Raw genomic sequence first — 26916 nt, 5'->3', positions numbered from 1 at the left:
GAATAGAACTCAGCTCTGCACCAAGCAGACCTAATAGACATCTACAGAACTCTCCACCCCGAGGCTGGGCGCGGTGGCTCATGCCTGTAATCCCAGCACTTTGGGAGGCCGAGGCGGGTGGATCACAAGGTCAGGAGTTCAAGACCAGCCTGGCCAAGATGATGAAACCCCATCTCTACTAAAAATACAAAAAAATTAGCCAGGCGTGGTGGTGGGCGCCTGTAATCCCAGCTGCTCGGGAGGCTGAGGCAGAGAATTGCTTGAACCCGGGAGGCGGAAGTTGCAGTGAGCCGAGATCGTGCCACTACACTTCAGCCTGGGCGACAGAGCGAGACTCGTATCAAAAAAAAAAAAAAAAAAAAAAAAAAAAGAAAGAAAGAACTCTCCACCCCGAATCAACAGAATATACATTCTTTTCAGCACCACACCACACCTATTCCAAAATTGACCGCATAGTTGGAAGTAAAGCACTCCTCAGCAAATGTAAAAGAACAGAAATTGGCCAGGCGCAGTGGCTTATGCCTGTAATCCCAGCATTTTGGGAGGCCAAGGCGGGCGGATCACCTGAGGTCAGGAGTTTGAGACCAGCCTGACCAACATGGAGAAACCCCATCTCTACTAAAAATACAAAATTAGCCGGGCGTGGTGTTACATGCCTGTAATCCTAGCTACTTGGGAGGCTGAGGCAGGAGAATCGCTTGAACCTGGGAGGCGGAGGTTGCAGTGAGCTGAGATCATCGCGCCATTGCACTCCAGTCTGGGCAACAAGAGCAAAACTCTGTCACAAAAAAAAAAAAAAAAAGAACAGAAATTATAACAAACTGTCTCTCAGACCACAGTGCAAACAAACTAGAACTCAGGGTTAAGAAACTCACTCAAAACGGCTCAACTACATGGAAACTGAACAACCTGCTCCTGAATGACTACTGAGTACATAACGAAATGAAGACAGAAATAAAGATGTTCTTTGAAACCAACGAGAACAAAGACACAACATACCAGAATCTCTTGGGACACATTCAAAGCAGTGTGTAGAGGGAAATTTATAGCACTAAATGCCCACAAGAGAAAGCAGGAAAGATCTAAAATTGACACCCTAACATCACAATTAAAAGAACTAGAGAAGCAAGAGCAAACACATCCAAAAGCTAGCAGAAGGCAAGAGATAACTAAGATCAGAGCAGAACTGAAGGAAATAGAGACACAAAAAATCCTTCAAAAAGTATGAATCCAGGAGCTGGTTTTTTGAAAAGATCAACAAAATTGATAGACCGCCAGCAAGACTAATAAAGAAGAAAAGAGAGAAGAATCAAATAGACGCAATAAAAAATGATAAAGGGGATATCACTACCAATCCCACAGAAATACAAACTACCATCAGAGAATACTATAAACACCTCTTTGCAAATAAACTAGAAAATCTAGAAGAAATGGATAAATTCCTCAACACATACACCCTCCCAAGACTAAACCAGAAAGAAGTTGAATCTCTGAATAGACCAATAACAGGCTCTGAAATTGAGGCAATAATTAATAGCTTACCAAACAAGAAAAGTCCAGGACCAGATGGATTCACAGCCGAATTCTACCAGAGGTACAAGGAGGAGCTGGTACCATTCCTTCTGAAACTATTCCAATCAATAGAAAAAGAGGGAATCCTCCCTAACTCATTTTATGAGGCCAGCATCATCCTGATACCAAAGCCTGGCAGAGACACAACAAAAAAAGAGAATTTTAGACCAATATCCTTGATGAACATTGATGCAAAAATCCTCAATAAAATACTGGCAAAGCGAATCCAGCAGCACATCAAAAAGCTTATCCACCATGATCAATTGGGCTTCATCCCTGGGATGCAAGGCTGGTTCAACATACAAAAATCAATAAACGTAATCCAACATATAAACAGAACCAAAGACAAAAACCACATGATTATCTCAAAAGATGCAGAAAAGGCCTTTGACAAAATTCAACAACCCTTCATGCTAAAAACTCTCAATAAATTAGGTATTGATGGGACATATCTCAAAATAATAAGAGCTATCTATGACAAACCCACAGCCAATATCATACTGAATGGACAAAAACTGGAAGCATTCCCTTTGAAAACTGGCACAAGACAGGGATGCCCTCTCACCACTCCTGTTCACCATCATGTTGGAAGTTCTGGCCAGGGCAATCAGGCAGGAGAAGGAAATAAAGGGTATTCAATTAGGAAAAGAGGAAGTCAAATTGTCCCTGTTTGCATATGACATGATTGTATATCTAGAAAACCCCATCATCTCAGCTCAAAATCTCCTTAAGCTGATAGGCAACTTCAGCAAAGTCTCAGGATACAAAATCAATGTGCAAAAATCACAAGCATTCTTATACACCAATAACAGACAAACAGAGAGCCAAATCATGAGTGAACTCCCATTCACAATTGCTTCAAAGAGAATAAAATACCTAGGAATCCAACTTACAAGGGATGTGAAGGACCTCTTCAAGGAGAACTACAAACCACTGCTCAATGAAATAAAAGAGGACACAAACAAATGGAAGAACATTCCATGCTCATGGGTAGGAAGAATCAATATCGTGAAAATGGCCATACTGCCCGAGGTAATTTATAGATTCAATGCCACCCCCATCAAGCTACCAATGACTTTCTTCACAGAATTGGAAAAAACTACTTTAAAGTTCATATGGAACCAAAAAAGAGCCTGCATTGCCAAGCCAATCCTAAGCCAAAAGAACAAAGCTGGAGGCATCATGCTACCTGACTTCAAACTATACTACAAGGCTACAGTAACCAAAACAGCATGGTACTGGTACCAAAACAGAGATATAGACCAATGGAACAGAACAGAGCCCTCAGAAATAATGCTGCATATGTACAACTACCTGATCTTTGACAAACCTGACAAAAACAAGAAATGGGGAAAGGATTCCCTATTTAATAAATGGTGCTGGGAAAACTCACTAGCCATATGTAGAAAGCTGAAACTGGCTCCCTTCCTTACACCTTATACAAAAATTAATTCAAGATGGATTAAAGACTTAAATGTTAGACCTAAAGCCATAAAAACCCTAGAAGAAAACCTAGGCACTACCATTCAGGACATAGGCATGGGCAAGGACTTCATGTCTAAAACACCAAAAGCAATGGCAACAAAAGCCAAAATTGACAAATGGGATCTAATGAAACTAAAGAGCTTCTGCACAGCAAAAGAAGAAACTACCATCAGAGTGAACAGGCAACCTACAGAATGGGAGAAATTTTTTGCAATCTCCTCATCTGACAAAGGGCTAATATCCAGAATCTACAATGAACTCAAACAAATTTACAAGAAAAAACAAACAACCCCATCAAAAAGTGGGCAAAGGATATGAACAGACATTTCTCAAAAGAAGACATTTATGCAGCCAAAAAACACATGAAAAAATGTGCATCATCACTGGCCATTAGAGAAATGCAAATCAAAACCACAATGAGATACTATCTCACACCAGTTAGAATGGTGATCATTCAAAAGTCAGGAAACAACAGGTGCTGGAGAGGATGTGGAGAAACAGGAACACTTTTACACTGTTGGTGGGACTGTAAACTAGTTCAACCCTTGTGGAAGTCAGTGTGGCGATTCCTCAGGGATCTAGAACTAGAAATACCATTTGACCCAGCCAACCCATTACTGGGTATATACCCAAAGGATTATAAAACATGCTGCTATGAAGACACATGCACACGTATGCTTATTGCGGCACTATTCACAATAGCAAAGACTTGGAACCAACCCAAATGTCCAACAATGATAGACTGGATTAAGAAAATGTGGCACATATACACCATGGAATGCTATGCAGCCATAAAAAATGATGAGTTCGTGTCCTTTGTAGGGACATGGATGAAGATGGAAACCATCATTCTCAGCAAACTATCGCAAGGACAAAAAAACAAACACTGCATGTTCTCACTCATAGGTGGGAATTGAACAATGAGAACACATGGACACAGGAATGGGAACATCACACACCGAGGACTGTTGTGGGGTGAGGGGAGGGAGAAGGGATAGCATTAGGAGATATACCTAATGCTAAATGACGAGTTAATGGGTGCGGCACACCAACATGGCACATGTATACATATGTAACTTACCTGCATGTTGTGCTCATGTACCCTAAAACTTAAAGTATAATAATAATAATAATAAGTATTTCAGCTAATACATGAAGGAGGAATATTATCACTCAAATATCATTATGTTATTCCCACTAATGAATTAATAGATCTTGGCAATGATTGTCAACAGCAGATAATATCACAAAAGAGAGACAATGAGTGGAGTATAGAAGAAACAAGATGAATTGTGATTTGAAGATGTCAATTCGGTGATGGGTATGCGTAGGGTTTTTTTTTTACAATTCTCTCTACTTTTGAATACATTTGGGATTTTCTATAGAAGATATGTTTAAAGCCCTTTGCCCTGTGTCATTCTCTGAAGCAGGGTGATGACAGCTAAGAGCCCATGGGTGCTCTGTAAATATTCCACCAGGAAGCGCTAACATATGGCCCCATCCCCCCACACTCAGTCTTGGCCCCTTGCATACTGGCAAGAGCTAAGCTCACCATATCTCTGCAGTATCCCACATCTCGAATTACTAAACTCCGTCCTCCCCAGTTCCAGGACCAGTTGCCTAAGAGATTAAATCTCACCTCTGATGTCCCAGAAAGATGCAATTGAAGTCAACTTCTGCCCACTGGGAATGGCAGAAAAGCCCCAGCTGGAGGCCGCGCGGTCACTGGCTCACGTCATGACTTGAGTCCCTTTTTAGTGCATTGGGCTCGACTGATTTGGGGGCTGGCTGACCTTGGCTTTCATGATTTGGCTGTGGTTCCAGATTGGCTCCAGGCCCAGCACTAAGGCCCAGCTGGCTACTGGAAGACCAGGGGCCAGCAGGGAAGCCTTGGGCTTGGACAGGTGCCCCAGATGGAGAAATAATGCATGACTATGAGTCTGGACTCCTCTAGGACATGGGAATCCAGCCATAATAATAATTAAATGGATTTTTCCCACGGGCTGGGCTGAACATTTGCTGGGGAGGCTGGGGCAGGCGGGTGGGACAACAGGAACCAAGAACACCACCATCCTCTACTCCCTACTCATCAAGTGCATTCCACGTGTTTTGTTTTTTTTTTTTTTTATGGGTTTTTTGTTGTTTTTGCTGTTGTTGTTTAATTTTGAGATAGAGTTTCACTCTTGTTGCCCAGGCTGGAATGCAGTGGAGTAATCTCGGCTCACTACAACCTCTGCCTCCCAGGTTCAAGCAATTCTCCTGCCTCAGCCTCCTGAGTAGCTGGGATTATATGCACACACCACCACGCCTGGCTAATTTTTGTATTTTTAGTAGAGACGAGGTTTCACTATGTTGGCCAGGGTGGTCTCGAACTCCTGGTCTCAGGTGATCCGCCCACCCCAGCCTCCCAAAGTGTTGGGATTACAGGCGTGAGCCACCACACTCAGCCCGTGCTAGGCGCTATTTTAAGCACTTTATACAAGTATCAACTCATTTAACCCTGTCACCCTTTGCAGTTGGTACTATTCTCCCATTTTAGAGATGAACAAAATGAAGACTAGAGATAAAGCCACCTTCTCCAGCCAGTAAGCAGCAGCATAGGCATTTGAATCCAGGTGGGCTGGCTCAGCAGGAGTCAGCAAAGTTTGTATTAAAAGGCCAGATAGGCTGGGCGCAGTGGCTCATGCCTGTAATCCCAGCACTTCGGGAGGCCAAGGCAGGCAGATCACGAGGTCAGGAGATCGAGACCATCCTGGCTAACATGGTGAAACTCCGTCTCTACTAAAAAAAATACGAAAAATTGGATGGGCGTGGTGGCGGGCTCCTGCGGTCCCAGCTACTCAGGAGGCTGAGGCAGGAGAATGGCATGAACCCGGGAGGCAGAGTTTGCAGTGAGCTGAGATCATGCCACTGCACTCCAGCCTGGGTAACAGAACAAGACTCCATCTCAAAATAAATAAATAAATAGATACATAAAATTAAAAAAAATAAAAGGCCAGATAGTAAAATTTATTTAAAAAAAAAAAAATGCCGGGCGCCGTGGCTCATGCCTGTAATCCTAACACTTTGGGAGGCCGAGGCGGGTGGATCACGAGGTCAGGAGATAGAGACCATTCTGGCCAACAAGGTGAAACCCCGTCTCTACCAAAAATACAAAAAAAAAAAAAAACATTAGCCGGGCATGGTAGCACATGCCTGTAGTCCCAGCTACTTGGGAGACTGAGACAGGAGAATCGCTTGAACCCAGGAGGTGAGGTTGCGGTGAGCCGAGATCGTGCCACTGCATTCCAGCCTGGGTGACACAGCGAGACTCGGTCTCAAAAAAAAAAATTTTAAAAAAGAGCCAGACTGAGGCAGGGCAGGAGAATTGCTTGAACCTGGGAGGCGGAGGTTGCAGTGAGCCAAGATCACACCACCGCACTCCAGCCTGGGCAACAGAGCGAGATTCCATCTCAAAAAAAAAAAAAAAAAAGCCCAGATAGTAAATAAATATTTTTTGCTTTGTGACTCAGCTGTTATAGCAGGAAAACAGCCACCATAGCTATGTAAATGAATGGAATGGAATGTGTTCCAATAAACATTCAATCACCTAAACAATTTGTGATCCTTTCATACAGTGGAATACTATGCAGCCCTGAAAAGGAATGAAGCACTGATCCAGGCTATAACAATGAAGCTTGAAAACATGATGCTAAGTGAAGAAAAAGACAGGCACAAAAGGCCGTAGTGTGAGATTCCATTGATCTGAAATGTCCAGAACAGGCGAATCCATAGAGACAGAAAGCAGATTTGTGGTTGCCAGGGGCTGTGGAAGGGGGAATGAGGAGTGACTGCTGATGGGGACAAGGCCAGATAGTCAATAGTTTCTGCTTTGTCACTCAGCCATTATAGCAGGAAAACAGCCATAGAAACATAAATGAATGGAAGGAAGTGTGTTCCAATAAACATTCAATCTCCTAAACAAATCGTGATCATTTCCCACAATTGAATATTATGCAGCCCTGAAAAGGAATGAAGCACTGATCCAGGCTGTGATCATGAACCTTGAAAACATGATGCTGAGTAAAAAAAAAAAAAAAAGACAGATACAAAAGGCCATAGTGTGAGATTCCATTGATCTGAAATGTCCAGAACAGGTGAATCCATAGAGACAGAAAGCAGGTTTGTGGTTGCCAGGGGCAGGGGAAGGGTGAATGAGGAATGACTGCTGATGAGGACAGGGTTTTCTTTTAGGGGTATGCAAATTCTTTAGAACTAGATAGAGGTGACAACTGCACAACACTGTAAATATGCTAAGTGCCTCTAAACTGCACACTTTAAAATGGTAAATTTTGGCCAGGTGTGATGGCTCACACTTGTAATCCCAGCACTTTGGGAGGCCAAGGTGGGAGGATCACTTGAGCCCAAGAGTTCGAGACCAGCCCAAGCAACAAAGCAAAACCCCATCTCTTCAAAAAATCAAAAAATTAGCTGGATGTGGTAACACACATCTGTAGTCCCAGCTACTTGGGAGGCTGGGGGTGGGGATCACTTCAGCCCCAGAGGTCGAGGCTGCAGTGAGCCATGATCCCGCCACTGCCCTCCAGCCTGAGCAACAGAGTGAGACTTGGTCTCAAAAAAGAAATAAATAATAAAATGGTGAATTTTGTGTTAGGTGAATTTCACCTCAAAAAACAGTTTTACAAAAACAGACATCCAGTTCATAAGATGAGGTTCTCTGACTTCTGCTGTATGACATTGCTTAACAAATCCCAGAGATTTAAAAAAAAAAAAAAGGAAAAAAAATAATAACCACAGGTGCATAAAACCTTAGCTCAGAGCCCCACACACAGCACTTTTTATTAGTATTGTCAGAGGCCTGTGAACCAGAGCAACTCCATCTTGAACGGGAGCTGGGTAAAATAAGGCTGAAACCTACTGGGCTGCATTCCCAGTTAAGGCATTCTAAGTCACAGGATGAGATAGGAGATTGGCACAAGATACAGGTCATAAAGACCTTGCTAATAAAACAGGTCGCAATAAAGAAGCCTGCACGGCCGGACACAGTGGCTTATGCCTGCAATCCCAGCACTTTGGGAGGCTGAGGTGGGCAGATCACCTGAGGTCAGGAGTTCGAGACCAGCCTAGCCAACATGGTGAAACATTGTCTCTACTAAAAATACAAAAATTAGCTGGGTGTGGTGGCAGACGCCTGTAATTCCAGCTACTCAGGAGGCTGAGGCAGGAGAATCACTTGAACCCCGGAGTGGAGGTTGCAGTGAGCCAAGATTGCGCCACAGCACTCCAGCCTGGGCGACAAATGTGAAACTCCTCCAAAAAAAAAAAAAAAGAAGAAGCAGCCAGCCCAGCCCAAACCCATCAAAACCAAGATGGCGACAAGAGTGACCTCTGGTCATCCTCACTGCTACACTCCCCCACCGCCATGACAGTTTGCAAATGCCATGGCAATGATAGGAAGTTATCCTATATGGTCTTAAAAGAGGAGGCATGAATAATCCACCCCTTGTTTAACCTATAATCAAGAAATAACCATAAAAATAGGCAACAAGGCTGGGCGCGGTGGCTCACACCTGTAATCCCAGCACTTTGGGAGGCGGAGGCGGAAGGATCACCTGAGGTCAGGAGTTTGACACCAGCCTGGCCAACATGGTGAATCCCTATCTCTACTAAAAATACAAAAAATTAGGCCGGGCACAGTGGCTCACGTCTGTAATCCCAGCACTTTGGGAGGCCGAGGTGGGTGGATCACGAGGTTAAGAGATCGAGACCGTCCTGGCTAACACGGTGAAACTCTGTCTTCACTGAAAAAAAAAAAAAATACAAAAAATTAGCCGGACTTAGTGGTGTGCGCCTGTAGTCCCAGCTACTCGGGAGGCTGAGGCAGGAGAATGGCGTGAACCAGGGAGGCGGAGCTTGCAGTGAGCGGAGATCGCCCCACTGCACTCCAGCATGGACGACAGAGCGAGACTCCGTCTCAAAAAAAAAAAAAAAAAAAAAAAAATTAGCCGGGCATGGTGGCACATGCCTGTAATCCCAGCTACTCAGGAGGCTGAGTCAGGAGAATCGCTTGAACCCAGGAGGCAGAGGTTGCAGTGAGCCGAGGTCATGCCATTGCACTTCAGCTTGGTCAACAAGAGCGAAACTCCGTCTGAAAAAAAAAAAAAGGCAACCAGCAGCTATCAGGGCTGCTCTGCCTATGGAGCAGTCATTCTTTATTCCTTCACTTTCCTAATAAACTTGCTTTCACTTTACTCTGTGGACTCGCCCTGAATTCTCTCTTGTGCAAGATCCAAGAACCCTCTCTTGGGGTCTGGATCGGGACCCCATTCCTGTAACAGTAGTAGCGAGCAGGGTCTTCATTATTAGCATCATTAGTGCCACCACAGTGAATGCTGTCGACTCTGACGTTGAGCCCAAGCCCAGCCCTGCCCCAAATTCCTTCTCTGGCCTCATCGCAGCCTCGCTTAAGATCCAAGGCCCAAAGCTCTGCCTATCTGTGCCAATGCTACGACTCATGAGAGCCGACCCTGCTCCATAATCAGTGGCTACTCTTGTGACCCCCTCTAGTCTCTCTGCAGCCTAGAGGAGCCTTGATTTTTTTTTTTTTTTTTTTTTTTTTTGAGACAGAGTTTTGCTTTTGTTGCCCAGGCTGGAGTGCAACGGCACGATCTCGGCTCACCGCAACCTCCGCCTCCCGAGTTCAAGCAATTCTCCTGTCTCAGCCTCCTGAGTAGTTGGGATTACAGGTGCACGCCACCACACCCGGCTAATTTTTGTATTCTTGGTAGAGACGAGGTTTCATCATATTGGTCAGGCTGGTCTCGAACTCCTGACCTCAGGTGATCTGCCCGCCTTGGCCTCCCAAAGTGCTGGGATTACAGGCATGAGCCACCGCGCCCGGCCAAGGGGCCTTGATTTATCCTGACAAGTGGGCCTCCTGAGGTAGAAGGAAACCTGGGGTAGAGGTGATTCACTGTGGGATTTCCAGCCTTCCTTCTGCCTCCCAGGCCCAGCCCAGTCCCGATGCATTGGTGTGTGAGTGCCTGAATGTGGGTGTACATGTGTGTGTTTCAGATCCTGACCCCAAACTGGCCCCACATCATTCATCAGGCTTTTTGTGCATTTAGCAATCCCTCCCTGACACTCACCTGGTCTTGAGTCTGTGCTGGGCACTTCTGGACACCCCCAAAAAACTCAGCATCTCCTAGATTTGGGGAGACAAAACTGGACAAAGAACCTTCCAGCACTGTAAGCACAGCCTAGGTTGAAGGGAGGAACAGCAGGTCAGGGAGCTGGGAGGGAGTAAGGGAAGCAAGGGGTAACCACGGAGGCTCCCTGGAGGAAGGGTCCTGCCCCAGAAGGTCACAAATCCTACGTAGACCCTAAGGAAACAGCCTGCCATCCATGACATGCCCCTGGCTTAAAACAAGGCAGTCTCTGCCCCAACTCCAAGCTTTAAAGGGAAATCAGGTGGGGTGCAGTGGCTCAAGCCTGTCATCCCAACACTGGGAGGCCAAGGCAGGTGGATTACCTGGGGTCATGAGTTCAAGACCAGCTTGGCCAATGTGGTAAAACTCCATCTCCACTAAAAATAGAAAAATTAGCTAGCCTTGGTGGTGCATGCCTGTAGTCCCAGCTACTCGGGAGGCTGAGGCAAGAGAATCACCTGAACCTGGGGAAAAAAAAGATGTTACTAAGAAAATCGTATGGAAGAGGAAGTATGTTTACTATTCATTAAGTAGAAGTGTGTCATCATAAAGGTCTTCATCCTCATCATCTTCATGTTGAATAGGCTGAGGGGGAGGAAGAGAAGGGGTTGGTCTTGCTGTCTGAGGGGTGGCAGAGGTGGAAGAGGTGGAGGAGGTGGAAGGGGAGAAAGGAGAGGCAGACACACTCCATGTAATTTATTGAAAAAAATCGACGTGCCAGGTGCAGTGGTTCACACCTGTAATCCCAGCACTTTGGGAGGCTAAGGTGGGCGGATCACCTGAGGTCAGGAGTTCGAGATCAGCCTGCCCAACATGGTGAAACCCCATCTCTACTAAAAATACAAAAATTATCCAGGCATAGTGGCAGGTACCTGTAATCCCAGCTACTCGGAGGCTGAGGCAGGAGAATCGCTTGAACCCAGGAGGTGGAGGCTGCAGTGAGCTGAGATTATGCCACTGTACTCCAACCTGGGGGACAGAATGAGACTCTGCCAGAAAGAAAGAGAAAGAGAGAAAGAAAGAGAAGAAAGAGAAGAAGGAAGGAAGGAAGGAAAGAACGAATGAACGAACGAAAGAAAGAAAGAAAGAAAGAAAGAAAGAAAGAAAGAAAGAAAGAAAGAAAGAAAGAAAGAAGGAAAGAAAGGAAGGAAGGAAGGAAAGAGAGAAAGAAGAGAGGGAGGGAGGGAAGGGAGGGAGGGAGGAAGGAAGGAAAGAAAGGAGGGAGGGAGGGAGGAAGGGGGAGGGAAGGAAGGAAGGAAGGAGAAGGGAAGGAAGGAGAAAGGAAGGAAGGAGAAGGGAAGAAAGGAAGAAAATATGGAAGAGGAAGTATATTTACTATTCATTAAGTAGAGAATCATCATAAAGGTCTCCATCCTCACCATCTTCATGCTGAGTAGGCTGAGGAGGAGGAAGAGGAGGGGTCTTGCTGTCTCAGGGGTGGCAGAGGTGGAAGAGGTGGAAGGGGAGAGAGGAGAGGCAGGCACACTCCATGTAATTTTTACTGAAACAAATCCAGGTATAAGTTGACCCTCACAGGTCAAACCCATGTTGTTCAAGGGTCAACTGTACTCCGTATGACACTCTAATGGTGGACATATGTCATTATACATTTGTCCAAACCCATAGAATGTACACCACCAAGAGCAAACCCTAATGGAAACGATGAACTTTGGGTGATAATGATGTGTCAGTGAAGGTTCATCGATTGTAACAGATATACCATTCTGGTGCTGGATAGTGATAATACGAGAGTCTGTGCATGTGTCAAGGCAGGGAGTAGAACTCTCTGTAACTTCTGCTCAATTTTGCCACGAACCTAAAACTGCTCTAGGCCAGGCATGGTGGCTCACGCCTGTAATCCCAGCATTTTGGGAGGCTAAGGCAGGAGGATCCCTTGAGTCCAGGAGATTGAGACCAGCCCGGCCAACATAGCGAGACCCTCATCTATATAAAAAATTAAAAATAGAGGCCAATGCGGGTGGATCACCTGAGGTCAGGAGTTCAAGACCAGCCTGGCCAACATGGTGAAACTCCATCTCTACTAAAAATACAAAAATCAGCCAGGAGTGGTGACGGGCACCTGTAATCCCAGCTACTCGGGAGGCTGAGGCAGGAGAATAGCTTGAACCTGGGAGGCGGAGGCTGCAGTGAGCCGAGATTGTGCCACTACACTGCAGCCTAGGCAACAGAGCGAGACTCTGTCTCAAAAAAAAAAAAAAAGCCTGTAATCCCAGCACTTTGAGAGGCCAAGATGGGTGGATCACCCGAGGTCGGAAGTTTGAGACCAGCCTGGCCAACATGCTGAAACCCCGTCTCTACTAAAAATACAAAAATTAACTGGAAGTGGTGGACGGGCACCTGTAATCTCAGCTCCTTGGGAGGCTGAGGCAGGAGAATCACTTGAACCTGAGAGGTAGGGCTGCAGTGAGCCAAGATCACACCACTACACTCCAGCCTGGGTAACAGAGGGAGACCCTGTCTCAAAAAATAATAATAAAAATAAATAAAAAATAAAGCTGGGTGCAGTGGCTCACGCCTGTAATCCTAGCACTTTGGGAGGCCGAGGCAGGAGGACTGCTTGAGGCCAAGAGTTTAAGACCAACCTGGCCAGCATAGCAAGACTCCATCTTTAAAAATAATAATAATAATAAAACTGTTCTAAAAAAGTCTTAAAATTATTTATCGGCCGGGCATGGTGGCTCACGCTTGTAATCCTAGCACTTTGGGAGGCCAAGTTGGGTGGATCACCTGAGTCAGGGGTTTAAGACCAGCCTGGCCTACATGGCAAAACCCCGTCTCTACTAAAAATACAAAAATTAGCCAGGCATGGTGGCACATGCCTGTAATCCCAGCTACTTGGTAGGCTGAGACAGGGAGGCAGGAGAATTGCTTGAATCTGGGAGACGGAGGTTGTAGTGAGCTGAGATCGTGCCATTGCACTCCAGCCTGGGTGACAGAGCGAGACTCCGTCTCAAAAAAAAATTTATTAGTGACTTAGATTTTCAGCACTGCCTTAAATTTTGCAGCAAAGAGGATGCCTCAACCTAGTCCCTGCCTCAGCCCACAACCTTCACATGGTTCTACCAGGCAGAGCTCCTATCCCCAAATCCTGGGAAATGAGCTTGGAGGAGGACATTGTGTCTTACTCCCATGGGAAGTGTCCCCCATTCACTCTATCCCTTAGCACCCTACATCCTGAGCCTCCACTATGTGCCCAGCTTTTTTCTGGGAGGTCCCCAGAAAGAGGACACCTGACGAGGCCCCAGGGGTGGCCCCCAGGGGAATCCCAGGCCTGGATCAGGCTGGACATTCCCAGGCCCGCCCTGGCTGAGTCTCCAGCCGGTGGGTCTCCTGGAAACTCCCCGGGCTGGTTTTGAGGTGGGAGCCCCACAAGGAAGCAATTTACATACACAACAGCCCAGTCATGTCAACCTGCCCCATCTGATGCCAGAATAAAGGGGAGATGGGCCCATTCTGCAGGTCTCAGTCACGGGCACCCGGAGAAGAGGAAGGACATTTCACTGTCAGCCCAGGTGAGTCCAGAAGCCAGCTCCTGGGACAATGCCAGGGTCCTGAACACTCAAGCTCATCCCCTGCTCTCAGCTACTGCTGGTGGCTTGGAATCAAGGGCTGGAACTGGATGAGAGGTGACAGCCCTTGGTCCCTGTGGGCTCAGAGCAGGCCTCAGCAAACACTGTCCTCGGCCCCTGCACCCATGCTCTGCCTGAGCCTGAAGTGTTGGTTGCAAAAAAAAACAGGAGGCAGTGCCAACTTCAGGCCTCAGCAAACACTGTCCTCAGCCCCCGCACCCATGCTGTGACTGAGCCTGAAGTATTGGTTGCAAAAAAAAGCAGAAGGCAGTGCCAACTTCAGGTCTCTGCTTCTCTCCTCTCCCTCAACACAGCCGGTCTTACCAGTACAGCAGGCGGCAGCTGAGAGTCCCCTCTGGTGGCCAGCAGCAGCTACAGAGCTGTCACTATGGGGAGGGACAGGACTTGCGGGGTTGCCTCGGTCTACCTCACTGGAGAACGGGCAGAGTTTATGGAGTCTGAACCACCTGGTCTCCAGGCCCCTCCGGGGATGGGCTTGGCTTACTGACCACTGACCTCAGCCTAGGAGGGACCGAAGAGACTGGGGGAGACCATGAGGCCCAGATGACCTTGACCCAGGGTACGTTGCCCCATGTCCCTGCTGCCTCCCGCCCACAGATCTATGAGAGGCAGGTCTGTCATTCGCCGCTGGACTTTGACAGTGGCCAAAGGCTCTGCTCAGTTCTCTGTGCCTGTCTCTGTCCAGCACTGCCGAGATTCTCTGCCGAGGCCAACCAGAAATACCCCTTGGAAGCTGGAATCCTGCAACAATGGCCCAGGGTGTCCTCTGGATCCTACTCGGATTGCTACTGTGGTCAGACCCAGGGACAGGTGAGTCAGGGGGCAGAGTCCTGGGACCAAACCTCTTGGCTCTGCAGAAGGTGTACTGCTGTCTCATCTATGTCTTGCCCTGCATGGAGTGAGGCTGGAGACTCAAGCTCTCAAAGAAACTCCAGCATGGGGACATAGATATTCCCAGCTCCACAGAGTCAGGGCAAGGATAGGGGAAGGAATCTGGGGACTGGGGAGCAAAAGTAAGGAAGGCTTCCTGGAGGAGGAGACATAAGCGCTAGGCTAGGAAGAAAGAGAAATGGTTTGGTGGAGAAGCCAGAAAGGGCATTTTTTGCAGAGAAGAACAAAGCTACACATGTTAGGTGGTGGATTGGAGAAGAACCTAGATTCTAGACAGGAGAGTGTGGCGAGTAAGACTTCCTGGATTCAAATTCTACTACTGGCCAGGCCTGTAATCTCAGCACTTTGGGAGACCAAGGCAGGCAGATCACTTGAGATCAGGAGTTCGAGACCAGCCTGGCCAACATGGTGAAACCCCATCTCTACTAAAAATACCAAAAATTAGCCAGGCATGGTGGCAGGAACCTGCAATCCCAGCTACCCAGGAGGCCGAGGCCAGAAAATTGCTTGAACTCAGGAGGTTGCAGTGAGCTGAGCACTACTGCACTCCAGCCTGGATGATAGACCAAGACTCCGTCTCAAAAAAAAAAAAAAAAAAAAAGGCAAATCCTGCCTCTGCCACTTCCTTGCTGTGTGACCTTAGGCAGGTAACTTAACCTCTCTGTGCTTCAGATGCCTCATCTGTAAAGGGACACCATCTTAGTCCCTTTGTGCTTCTATGCCAGGGTACCTGAAACTGAGTAAATCTGTAAAGAAGAGAAATTTACTTTCTTGCAGTTCTGCAGGCTAGGAAGTCCCAAATGCCAGTGCTTTGATCTTGGACATCCCAGCCTCTAGAAATATGAGAAATAAATTTCTGTTCTTTTTTTTTTTTTTTTTTTTTTAGACAGAGTCTCACTCTGTCACCCAGGCTGGAGTACAGCAGCATGATCTCAGCTCACTGTAACCTCCACCTCCCGGGTTCAAGAGATCCTCCTGCCTCAGCCCACCAAGTAGCTGGGATTACAGGCACCCGCCACCGCACCCGGCTAACTTTTGTATTTTTAGTAGAAACGGGGTTTCACCATATTGGCCAGGCTGGTCTCAAACTCCTGACCTCAAGTGATCTGCCTGCCTCGGCCTCCCAAAGTGCTAGGATTACAGGCATGAGCCAGCACACCTGGCCAAATTTCTGTTTTTCATAAATTACCCAACCTCAGAGATCTGTTATAGCAGCACCAATGTATTAAGACAGGGGCTAAAAGGACCTACCTCACAAGGGTTGTGAAGATTAACTGCGTTAAATTATTAATATATAAGTCACCTAGACTAGTTGCTAGCACATAGTAAATGTTTACTGAATGTTAGCTATTATTTGATAACCCATCTCTGAACCAACTCTGAGCCTAACTTAGCATTTCTAGGTTTGCAGTTCAGCCACTGACATTTCCCCAACATGGCACAAGCCCATCCTGCTCTTCCCCCTGCCTCCCAGGCATCTTTCTTTTTATTTTATTTATTTATTTATTTATTTATTTATTTATTTATTTATTTATTTTGAGATGGAGTCTCACTCTGTCACCTAGGCTGGAATGCAGTGGGGGGTTCTCGGCTCACTGAAATCTCTGCCTCCTGGGTTCAAGCAGTTCTCCTGCCTCAGCCTCCTGAGTAGCTGGGGTTACAGGTGTGTGCCACCACGCCCAGCTAATTTTTGTATTTTTAGTAGTGACGGAGTCTCGCCATGTTGATCCAGCTGGTCCTGAACTCCCGACCTCAGGTGATCCACCTGCCTCCGCCTCCTAAAGTGCTGGGATTACAGGCATGAGCCACTGCATCTGGCATTTTTTTTTTTTTTTTTTTTGAGACAAAGTCTCGCTCTGTCACCCAGGCTGGAGTGCAGTGGCGTGATCTCGGCTCACTGCAAACTCCACCTCCCATGTTCAAGTGATTCTCCTATCTCAGCTTCCCAAGTAGCTGGGATTACAGGCACACACCACCATGCCTGGCTAATTTTTGTATTTTTATTAGAGACCGGGTTTCACGGTGTTGGCCAGGCTGGCCTTGAACTCCTGATCTCAGGTGATCCACTCACCTCGGCCTCCCAAAGTGCTGGGATTACAGGTCTAAGCCACAACAGCCAGTCCCACGCATCTTTCAAAATACCTTTCCCTCTAACATCCCGAACTTTTAACTTCAATTCATCACAAAAGACCATCCATATCTCCCTCTCAAGATCTGGGGACTCTTCCACTTTTGTCCACTGCAATGTCACTACCTACCTTCTGCCACCTTCATCTCTCACCTCCACACTGTCTACCCTTTTCTATCCTGGCACCCCAAAAATCCATTTCCTTATGGCAGCCAAATAAATCTAAGCCTAAGAAAGGAGTCTTAGAATGCCAGGTTCGTCACACCTCTGTCCTGCTCATAAACCTGCCATGGCTCCCCAGTACTCACAGACAGTCTGAGCTCCTTAACCAACAGGCAACAGTCTGTGTACCTCAGTTTCCTCATCTATACAAGGATAGTGTTGGGGGTCATGGGGTTATCAGATGGAGGGCTGGGAGCATTGGGAAGATGTGGAATCAATACGAGGAGGCTCAGGAATGGGTGGGGCTGGGCTAACACATTCTTTCCTCCTGCAGCCTCCCTGCCTCTGCTCATGGATTCTGTCATCCAGGCCCTGGCTGAGCTGGAGCAGAAAGCACCGGCTGCCAAGGTCAGACACACAGCTTCTGCGTGGCTGATGTCAGCCCCAAACTCTGGCCCCCACAATCGCCTCTACCACTTCTTGCTGGGGGCACAGAGCCTCGATGCTGCAGAGTTGGATCCCTGCCCACTGAGCCCAGAGCTGCTAGGCCTGACCAAGGAGGTGGCCCGACATGACGTACGAGAAGGGAAGGAATATGGGGTGGTGCTGGCACCCGATGGCTCGACCGTGGCTGTGGAGCCTCTGCTGGCGGGGCTGGAGGCAGGGCTGCAAGGGCGCAGGGTCATAAATTTGCCCTTGGACAGCACGGCTGCCCCTTGGGAGACTGGAGTCACCTTTCCAGATGTTGCGGCCATTGCTCCAGATGTAAGAGCCACCTCCTCCCCAGGACTCAGGGATGCCTCTCCAGATGTCACCACTGCAGATATTGGAGCCAACTCTCCAGATGCTACAAAAGGCTGTCCAGATGTCCAAGCTTCCTTGCCAGATGCCAAAGCCAAGTCCCCACCGACCATGGTGGACAGCCTCCTGGCAGTCACCCTGGCTGGAAACCTGGGCCTGACCTTCCTCCGGGGTTCCCAGACCCAGAGTCATCCAGACCTGGGAACTGAGGGCTGCTGGGACCAGCTCTCTGCCCCTCGGACCTTTACGCTCCTGGACCCCAAGGCATCTCTGTTAACCATGGCCTTCCTCAATGGCGCCCTGGATGGGGTCATCCTTGGAGACTACCTGAGCCGGACTCCTGAGCCCCAGCCATCCCTCAGCCACTTGCTGAGCCAGTACTATGGGGCTGGGGTGGCCAGAGACCCAGGGTTCCGCAGCAACTTCCGACGGCAGAACGGGGCTGCTCTGACTTCAGCCTCCATCCTGGCCCAGCAGGTGTGGGGAACCCTTGTCCTTCTACAGAGGCTGGAGCCAGTACACCCCCAGCTTCAGTGCACAAGCCAAGAACAGCTGGCCCAGGTGGCTGCTAATGCTACCAAGGAGTTCACTGAGGCCTTCCTGGGTGAGGAAGTTCCCCACACCCTGTGATCCTTCCCATTACAGATACAGACGCCCCCAATCCCGTATGTTCAGGGAAGTTGAGGACTAGGAGAGTCCAGAGGGGACAATAAGGGATCTGGTCGGGGGTGGGTGGGACAGCTGCACAGGTGAGGAAATGCCAGAGTTGGGTCTTGAGGGATGAATAGGAGTTCATCTGATTTTGTTTTGCTTCATTTTATTTATTTGCATTAATTTATGGGGTACAAGTGTAACTTTGTTTCTCACATAGATTGCATAGTGATCAAGTCTGGGCTTTTAGGTACCCATCACTCCAATAACATACATGGACCCATTAAGCAATCTGTCATCATCCTCCCTCCTCTCTCTCCCTCACCCTTCTGAATCTCCACTATCTATCTTTCCACACACTACATCCATGCATACACATTATTTAGCTCCCATTTATAAGTGAGAACTTACGGTATTTGTCTTTCTGTGTTTGACTTGTTTCACTTGAGATAATGGCCTCCAGTTCCATCCATGTTGCTGCAAAAGACATTCTTTCTTTCTTTTTTTTTTTTGGAGTCTCTCTCTGTCGCCCAGGCTGGAGTGCAGTGGCATGATCTCGGCTCACTGCAACATCCGCCTCCTGGGTTCAAGCAATTCTCCTGTCTCAGCCTCCCGAGTAGCTGGGACTACAGGCATGTGCCACCATGTCTGGGTAATTTTTTGTATTTTTAGTAGAGACGGAGTTTCACCATTTTATCAGGATGGTCTCGATCTCCTGACCTCGTGATCCACCCACCTCGGCCTCCCAAAGTGCTAGGATTACGGGCGTGAGCCACCATGCCCAGCCGACATGGTCATTTTTTATGGCTGAGTAGTATTCCACTTCCTGCTGACCACTATACACAGCCTCCTAGCAATTACCCTAGCTGGAAACCTGGGCCTGACCTTCGTCCAGGGCTCTCAGACCCAGAGCCATCCAGGTCTGTAATATATATCATATTTTCTTTATCCAATTCTCTTTTGATGGACACAAGTTAATTTCTTACCTTTGCTATTGTGAATAGTGCCCTGATCAACATGTGAATGCAGGTATCTTTTTAATGTAATGATTTATTTTCCTTTGGGTAGATATCCAGTAGTGGGATTGCTGGATTGAATGATAGTTCCAATTTATTTATTTATTTATTTATTTTTTGACAGAGTTTCACTCTTGTCTCCCAGGCTGGAGTGCAATGGCACGATCTCAGCTCACTGCAACCTCCACCTCCTGGGTTCAAGCATTTCTCCTGCCTCAGCCTCCTAAGTACCTGGGATTACAGGTGCCTGCCACCACACCCGGATAATTTTTGTATTTTTAGTAGAGACAGAGTTTCACCATGTTGGCCCAGGCTGGTCTCAAACTCCTAACCTCAGGTGGTCCACCCTCCTCAGCCCCCCAAAGTGCTGGGGTTACAGACGTGAGCCATCACCCTGCTTTTCTGTCTTTTTAATAATAGCTATTCCGATTAGAGTAAGATGATATCTCATTGTGGTTTTAATTTGCATTTCTCTGATGATTGGTGATGTTGAGCATGTTTTCCTTTGCCTATTGGCCATGTGTATATCTTCTTTTGAAAATGTCTATTAATGTCCTTTGCCCACTTTTTAGTGGGTTTTTCTTTCTCTCTTTTCTTTCTTGAGTTGTTTGAGTTCCTTGTAAATTCTGGGTATTAGTCCCATACCAAGTGCATAGTTTGCAAATATTTTCTCCCATTCTGAAGGTTGTCTGTTCATTCTGTTGATTATGTCTTTGGTGTGCAGAAGCTTTTTGGTTTAAGTCTATTTGTCTATTTTTGTTTCTTTTGCCCTGTGCTTTTGAGGTCTTAGTCATGAATTCTTTGCCTAGCCCAATGTTCAGAAGTGTTTTCCTTAGGTTTTCTTCTGGTATTTTAGAGTTTCAGGTCTTACATGTAAGTCTTTAATCTATCTTGAGTAATTTTTTTTTTTTTTTTTTTTTTTTGAGACAGAGTTTTTGCTCTGTTGCCCAGGCTGGAGTGCAAAGGTGTGATCTCAGCTCACTGCAACCTCTGCCTCCTGGGTTCAAGCAAGTCTCCTGCCTCAGCCTCCCACGTAGCTGGGATTACAGGTACCCACCACCACGCCCGGCTAATTTTTGTATTTTTAGTAGAGACGGCGTTTCACCATGTTGGCCAGGCTGGTCTCAAACTCTTGACCTCAGGTGATCCACCCACCTCAGCCTCCAAAAGTGCTGGGATTACAGGCATGAGCCAGTGCACCTGGCTGGCCTTGAGTTAATTTTTGTATATGGTAAGAGTTAGGGGTCCAGTTTCATTCTTCTGCATATGGTTGGCCAGTTGTCCCAGCACCATTAGCACCATTTACTGAATAGGGAGTCCTTTCCCCATTGCTTATTTTTGTCGACTTAGTTGAAAATTATTGTTTGTAGGTGTGCGGCTTTACTTCTGGGTTCTCTATTTCATTCCATTGGTCTATGTGTCTATTTTTGTAACAGTACCATGCTGTTTGGGTTACTATAGTCTTGTAGTATAATTTAAAGTCAGATAATGTGATACTTTGCTTGTTTTGCTTAGAATTGCTTTTGCTATTTGGGCTCATATTTGGTTCCTTACGAATTTCAGGGTAGTTTTGTCTAATTCTGTGAAAAATGACATTGGTATTTTGATAGAGATTGCATTAAATCTGTAGATTGATTTGGGAAATCTGATTTCTTTTTTTCTAGAAAATGAGGTCTCACTATGTTGCCCAGGCTGGTCTTGAACTCCTGGGCTCAAGCAATCCACCCACCTCGGCCTCCCAAAGTGTGGGATTACAGGAGTGAGCCACCATGCCTGCCCCCACCCCCAATTTTTTTTTGGGGGGGGACAGAGTCTTGCTCTGTCACCCAGGCTGGCGTGCAATAGCACAATCTCAGCTCACTGCAACCTCCACCTCCCAGGCTTAAGCAAGTTGTCTCATGCCTCAGCCTCCCAAGTAGCTGGGATTACAGGCATGTGCCACCACGCCTGGCTGATTTTTGTATTTTAGTAGAGACAGGGTTTCAGCATGTTGGCCAGGCTGGGCTCAAACTCCTGACCTCAAGTGATCCACCCACCTCGTCCTCCCAAACTGCTGGGATTGCAAGTGTGACCCACTACGTCCGGCCCACCCCCAATATTTTTTAATAAAAATAAAATAGATTTAGTTGAGTATAGTTAGTTGGTCCCCAGGGAGGACCAATGTGGGGTGAGACTGGACCCTTTCCAAATCTGAGATGAGGCTGAGGGATGGTCTGTACGTGCGCTTTAATGGGGGTGGAGGAACAGGCAGAGAAACAGTTCCTGACCCCAGCCTTGAACCCCCTTGCCTGTAGGATGCCCGGCCATCCACCCCCGCTGCCGCTGGGGAGCGGCGCCTTATCGGGGCCGCCCGAAGCCGCTGCAGCTGCCGCTGGGATTCTTGTACGTGCATCACACCTACGTGCCTGCACCACCCTGCACGGACTTCGGGCGCTGTGCAGCCAACATGCGCTCCATGCAGCGCTACCACCAGGACACGCAAGGCTGGGGAGACATCGGCTACAGGTAGGAGGGGCCCGACCGGGGAGGGGGCGGGGCCCACCTTCGGGGATGGGGTCTGAGTGGGCGGAGCCTGATGCAGAGGACCGGGCTTGAACCCGAGGAAAGCTGGCAAGACCAAGGAGGAGTCCTGATAGGTAGAGCCAAGTTGGAGAAGTGGCGTGGCTTAGGCTAGGGGCGGGGCCTTAATAGGAACCGGGAATAGCTAAACCGTGGGACTCGAGTCAGGGTAGAGAACTAGTACAGGAGGCGGGATCTGGGAGAGGAGCGGAACCTGTGGCAGAGTCTGGGTCTGGGGCCAGGCAGAGATGGCCTAAAACAGACAAGGAGGACTGGTGCGGTGGCTCCCGCCTGTAATCTCACCACTTTGGGAGGCTAAGACGAGAGGATCGCTGGAGCCCAGGAGTTCGAGACCAGCCTGAGCAATATAGGAAGACACCGCCCACACCACCCATCTCAACAAATAAAAAAACTTAAAAAGGCCAGGCGCAGTGGCTCACGCCTGTAATCCCAGCACTTTGGGAGGCCAAGGCGGGAGGATCACGAGGTCAGGAGATTGAGACCATCCTGGCTAACAGGGCGAAACTCCGTCTCTACTAAAAAATACAAAAAAATTAGCCGGGCGTGATGGAGGGCGCCTGTAGTCCCAGCTACTTGGGAGGCTGAGGCAGGAGAATGGCGTGAACCCGGGAGGCGGAGCTTGCAGTGAGCCGAGATCGCGCCATTGCACTCCAGCCTGGGCGACAGAGTGAGACTCCATCTCAAAAAAAAAAAAAAAAAAAAAAAAAAAAAAGCCGGGCGTGGTGTTGCGCGCCTGCAGTCCCAGCTACTCGGCAGGCTAAGGTGGGAGGATCGCTGGAGCCCAGGAGTTCGAGGCTTGAGTGAGTTACGATCGCATCTCTGCACTCTAGCCTGAGTGACAGAGCCAGAACCTGTCTCGAAAAGAAGAAAGAGGCCGGGAGCGGTGGCTCACGCCTGTAATCCCAGCACTTTGGAAGGCTGAGGCGGGTGGATCACCTGAGGTCGGGAGTTCCAGACCAGCCTGGCCAACAGGGAGAAACCCCGTCTCTACTAAAAATACAAAATTAGCCAGGCGTGGTGGCGCATGCCTGTAATCCCAGCTAGTCAGGAGGCTGAGATGGGAGAATCACTTGAACCTGGGAAGCGGAGGTTGCAGTGAGCCGAGATCGCGTCATTGCACTCCAGCCTGGGCTACAAGAGCGAAACTCCGTCTCCAAAAGGGAAAGGAAGGGAAGAAGGGAGGGGTGGCGAGGGGAGGGGAGGGGAGGGGAGAAGTCTGGGCACAGTGGCTCACGCCTGTAATCCCAGCACTTTGGGAGGCCGAGGCGGGCAGATAACCTGAGGTCAGGAGTTCCAGACCAGCCTGGCCAACATGGCGAAACACCGTCTCTACTAAAAATAAAAATTAAAAAATAAAATTAGATGGGCGTGGTGGCGGGCGCCTGTAATCCCAGCTACTCCGGAGGCTGAGGCAGGAGAATCGCTTGAACCCGGGATGTGGAGGTGGCAGTGAGCGGAGATCGCGCCCTTGCACTTCAGCCTCAGCGACAAGAGTGAAACTCCATCAAAAAAAAAAAAAAAAGAAGGAAGGAAGGAAGGAAGAAAGGAAGGAAGGAAGGAAGAAAAAAAAACAAACCCAAAAACAGAAAAGCGCTCTGAACTGGGCAAGAACTGGACTTGAGAAAAGGCAGAGGTGGGGAGGAAGAGGGCAGAAAGGCGCGTGCCAGTACTGAAGCGCGGATCCAGAGAAACCGAACGGTTCTGGAGTGGCAGCTGGTGTGAGAGTGGAACAGAGCTGGATGGGACACAGGCGGCGCGACCGCGCGGGTCTTGGGGTCGGTGGCCCTTGGCACACCAACAGAATCGGGGAGGGGAGCGGAGAAGGGCCCGGGTCCCCCTCACGCCGCATGGTACTTGCTTCTGCCTCCCCTCTGCAGTTTCGTGGTGGGCTCGGACGGCTACGTGTACGAGGGACGCGGCTGGCACTGGGTGGGCGCCCACACTCTCGGCCACAACTCCCGGGGCTTCGGAGTGGCCATAGTGGGCAACTACACAGCGGCGCTGCCCACCGAGGCCGCTCTGCGCACGGTGCGCGACACGCTCCCGAGTTGTGCGGTGCGCGCCGGCCTCCTGCGGCCAGACTACGCGGTGCTGGGCCATCGCCAGCTGGTGCGCACCGGCTGCCCCGGCGACGCGCTCTTCGACCTGCTGCGCACCTGGCCGCACTTCACCGCGGTGAGTCTTCGCAGCCTGCACTACCACGGCCCGCCGCCCCTCCGTCTACACAAGCTCCACGAGGCCCCTGCCCCCTGCCTGTAACAGCTGTGCCCCCGCACAGCCTCAGCCAGGCCCCCAACTTCCCTGCGGGACGTCTATTCAGGCAACCTAGGCCCAGCCTTTGCGGGTCACTCTGCGGGCAACATCCCTGATCCTGTGACTTCTGCCTATGCAGCCTCAGCTCAGCCCCAGACCCAGCCAGCCTGTCCTTTCCCCAGCTCCTAATACCTCTACCTTTCCAGCCAGGGCATGGACCCTGACACCTGCCAACAGCCCCTCTGCCCTCACAACCTCAGCCTGGCCTTTATGACTTCTCTGCCCAAGTCACAACCCATCAGGCTGCACCACCTCATCCTGGCCCCTGAACCTTGACTTCACCCCCGCCCCTACCCAAAGGCCCTCTGTCCACACAACACTAACCTAGGCTGTGTGACCTTTTGCCTTCACAACCTCTGTCCAGTCCTTAATCCTGTGCTGCAATTCTCTGCCCAGACAATCTCAACTCTGAGGTTGCTTGTTTCGTCCCTGACTCCTTAACCCCTGATGACAACTCTTATGCCAGCACAACTTTGACCTGATGACCTCATCCCAGCCCTTGATCGCCATCACTAAAACAACTTTAGAATCACACCTGGACAATCTCTTGCTACCTACATACTGCCACTCCATTTCATTAAGCTATTGACTAGCATATCCATCTCAGCCTATAGTTGGCTTTGTCCCCACTATCTCACTTTGGGCCACTGTCCCCTCCCTGACCCAGGGTTCCACCACCAGGAGGGCAGACCCAGCCACACACCACAACCACCCCCAAGCCTCACACTCTCTTGTCTTTTTCCAGACTGTGAAGCCAAGTCCTGCCAGGAGTGTCTCTCAGAGATCCAGGAGAGAGCCACCCCTAAGGACCCTGCCAGCCATAGACCTCCAATAAAGACAGCATAGAAAGAAAGTCTCTGTTCATGCATCATCATGCATTGTCTTAGTTTGGGTCTTCCCAAAAGCAGACCTTAAGACAGTAATTCCAGTACAAGTAGTTTATTGAGAGGAGATCCCAGGGCAGGGCACAGTGGCTCACATCTGTAATCCCAGCACTTTGGGAGGCCGAGGCAAGGGGGTCACCTGAGCTCAGGAGTTTGAGAACAACCTGGGCAATAGAGTGAAATCTCATCTCTGCAAAAAAAATTTTTTTTTAATTATCCAGGCATGGCCAGGCGTAGTGGCTCATGCCTGTAATCCCAGCATTCTGGGAGGCTGAGAGTGGATCGCCTGAGCTCGGGAGTTCAAGACCAGCCTGGCCAACATGACAAAATCCCGTCTCTAACAAAAACGCAAAAAATTAGCCAGGAGTGGTGGCACACGCTTGAGGTAGGAGGATCACTTGGGCCTAGGAGGCAGAGGTTGCAGTGAGCTGAAATCACACCACTGCACTCCAGCCTGGGAGACAGAGCAAGACCCTGTCTCAAAAAAAGAAAAAATTATCCAGGTACAATGTTGTGTGCCTATAGTCCCAGCTACTCTGGAGGCTGAGGTGGGAGGATTGCTTGGGCTGGGAGGTCGAGGCTGCAGTGAACCATGATTGCGTCACTGTACTCCAGCCTGGGCAACAGAGTGAGAGCTTGTCTCAAAGAAAAAAAAAAGAAAGGAAGGAAGAAAGAAAGAACAAAAGAAAGGGGAAAGAAGGGAGAAAGGGAGGAAGGGAGGAAGGAAGGAAGAAAGGAAAAAAAAGAAAAAGAAAGAAAAGAGAGGTGAACAACCCAGGTACCGACGCAGGGAACTGGAGGCAGCCAGGGAATAATGTGTTTTCAAGCAAGTTTCCACTGTAGGCAAGAGAGCTCAGTCTCACTGGGAAGCCCTGGGGGAGAGCATAGGACACATACCTGAGTCATCCCACACAAGGGTTGAGGGAGCTGGGGTATTTATACACTAATTCCCACCAGTTATTAGGTGAGGGCTGCTCTCAGGGACATGTTAATTCATTGGCACTTTTGGAATGCTTGTTACACGGACATAGTGGACGCCATCTGCTGGATACAAATGGCTGCAAATGTCACCTCCTCAGGGAAGTCCTCCCTGATTTTTCCAGCTCAAAGAGTGGCATTTTTGCTCAGCATTCACTGCAGCCTATTTCCTTCTAGGTCCTCCTTACCAGCTAGAAATGTCTCATGTATGAGTTTAGGATCTTATCTACCTCCATCAACTGTGAGCACCAGGAAGGCAGAAACCAAGTTTGGTTAGTTCTCTGCGACCTCTACAGCACCTAGCATGTAATAGGCACTCGGGAAACATTTGTTGACTAGACAAAGGCTTACATGAATCTTTTGAAACTGATATTATCGTCTTGTACAAATAAGGAAACCGAGGCTCAGAGAGAGGAAATGACTTGTCTGAGGTCACACAGAGGGAGAGGGACCAGCTGGTACTCGGCTCCTGGACCGGATTTATGCTGACTCATTTATTCCTGAGAATGGCATTTACTCACCTCTGGCTTTCAAGCAAACATCTGTGGAAGCCTAACAGAGATACAAGAAAGTGCTCCCAAGGGCACAGCTTGATGAATTTTCACAACAGCACACAGCCATGTAACCAGGACCCAG

At 48.6% G+C, this 26916-nt stretch overlaps 1 protein-coding gene across 1 annotated transcript; it reads left to right on the top strand.

The window, feature by feature from the left end:
* The first annotated feature begins 14495 nt into the window (after nt 1–14495).
* PGLYRP2 (peptidoglycan recognition protein 2) lies at nt 14496–25288 on the top strand. Its single transcript, XM_054465824.2, has 5 exons — nt 14496–14686; nt 17392–18462; nt 21820–22030; nt 23983–24280; nt 25164–25288. The coding sequence occupies exons 1-5, from the start codon at nt 14626–14628 to the stop codon at nt 25251–25253; spliced, it is 1731 nt and encodes a 576-aa protein (XP_054321799.2). The 5' UTR covers nt 14496–14625; the 3' UTR covers nt 25254–25288.
* Nucleotides 25289–26916: the final 1628 nt, after the last annotated feature.

This window comes from Pongo pygmaeus, chromosome 20 (genome assembly GCF_028885625.2).
Source record: "Pongo pygmaeus isolate AG05252 chromosome 20, NHGRI_mPonPyg2-v2.0_pri, whole genome shotgun sequence".
NCBI lineage: Eukaryota > Metazoa > Chordata > Mammalia > Primates > Hominidae > Pongo > Pongo pygmaeus.
Note: the sequence above shows the minus strand (reverse complement) of the source record. Positions and strands in the feature narration are given on the sequence as shown.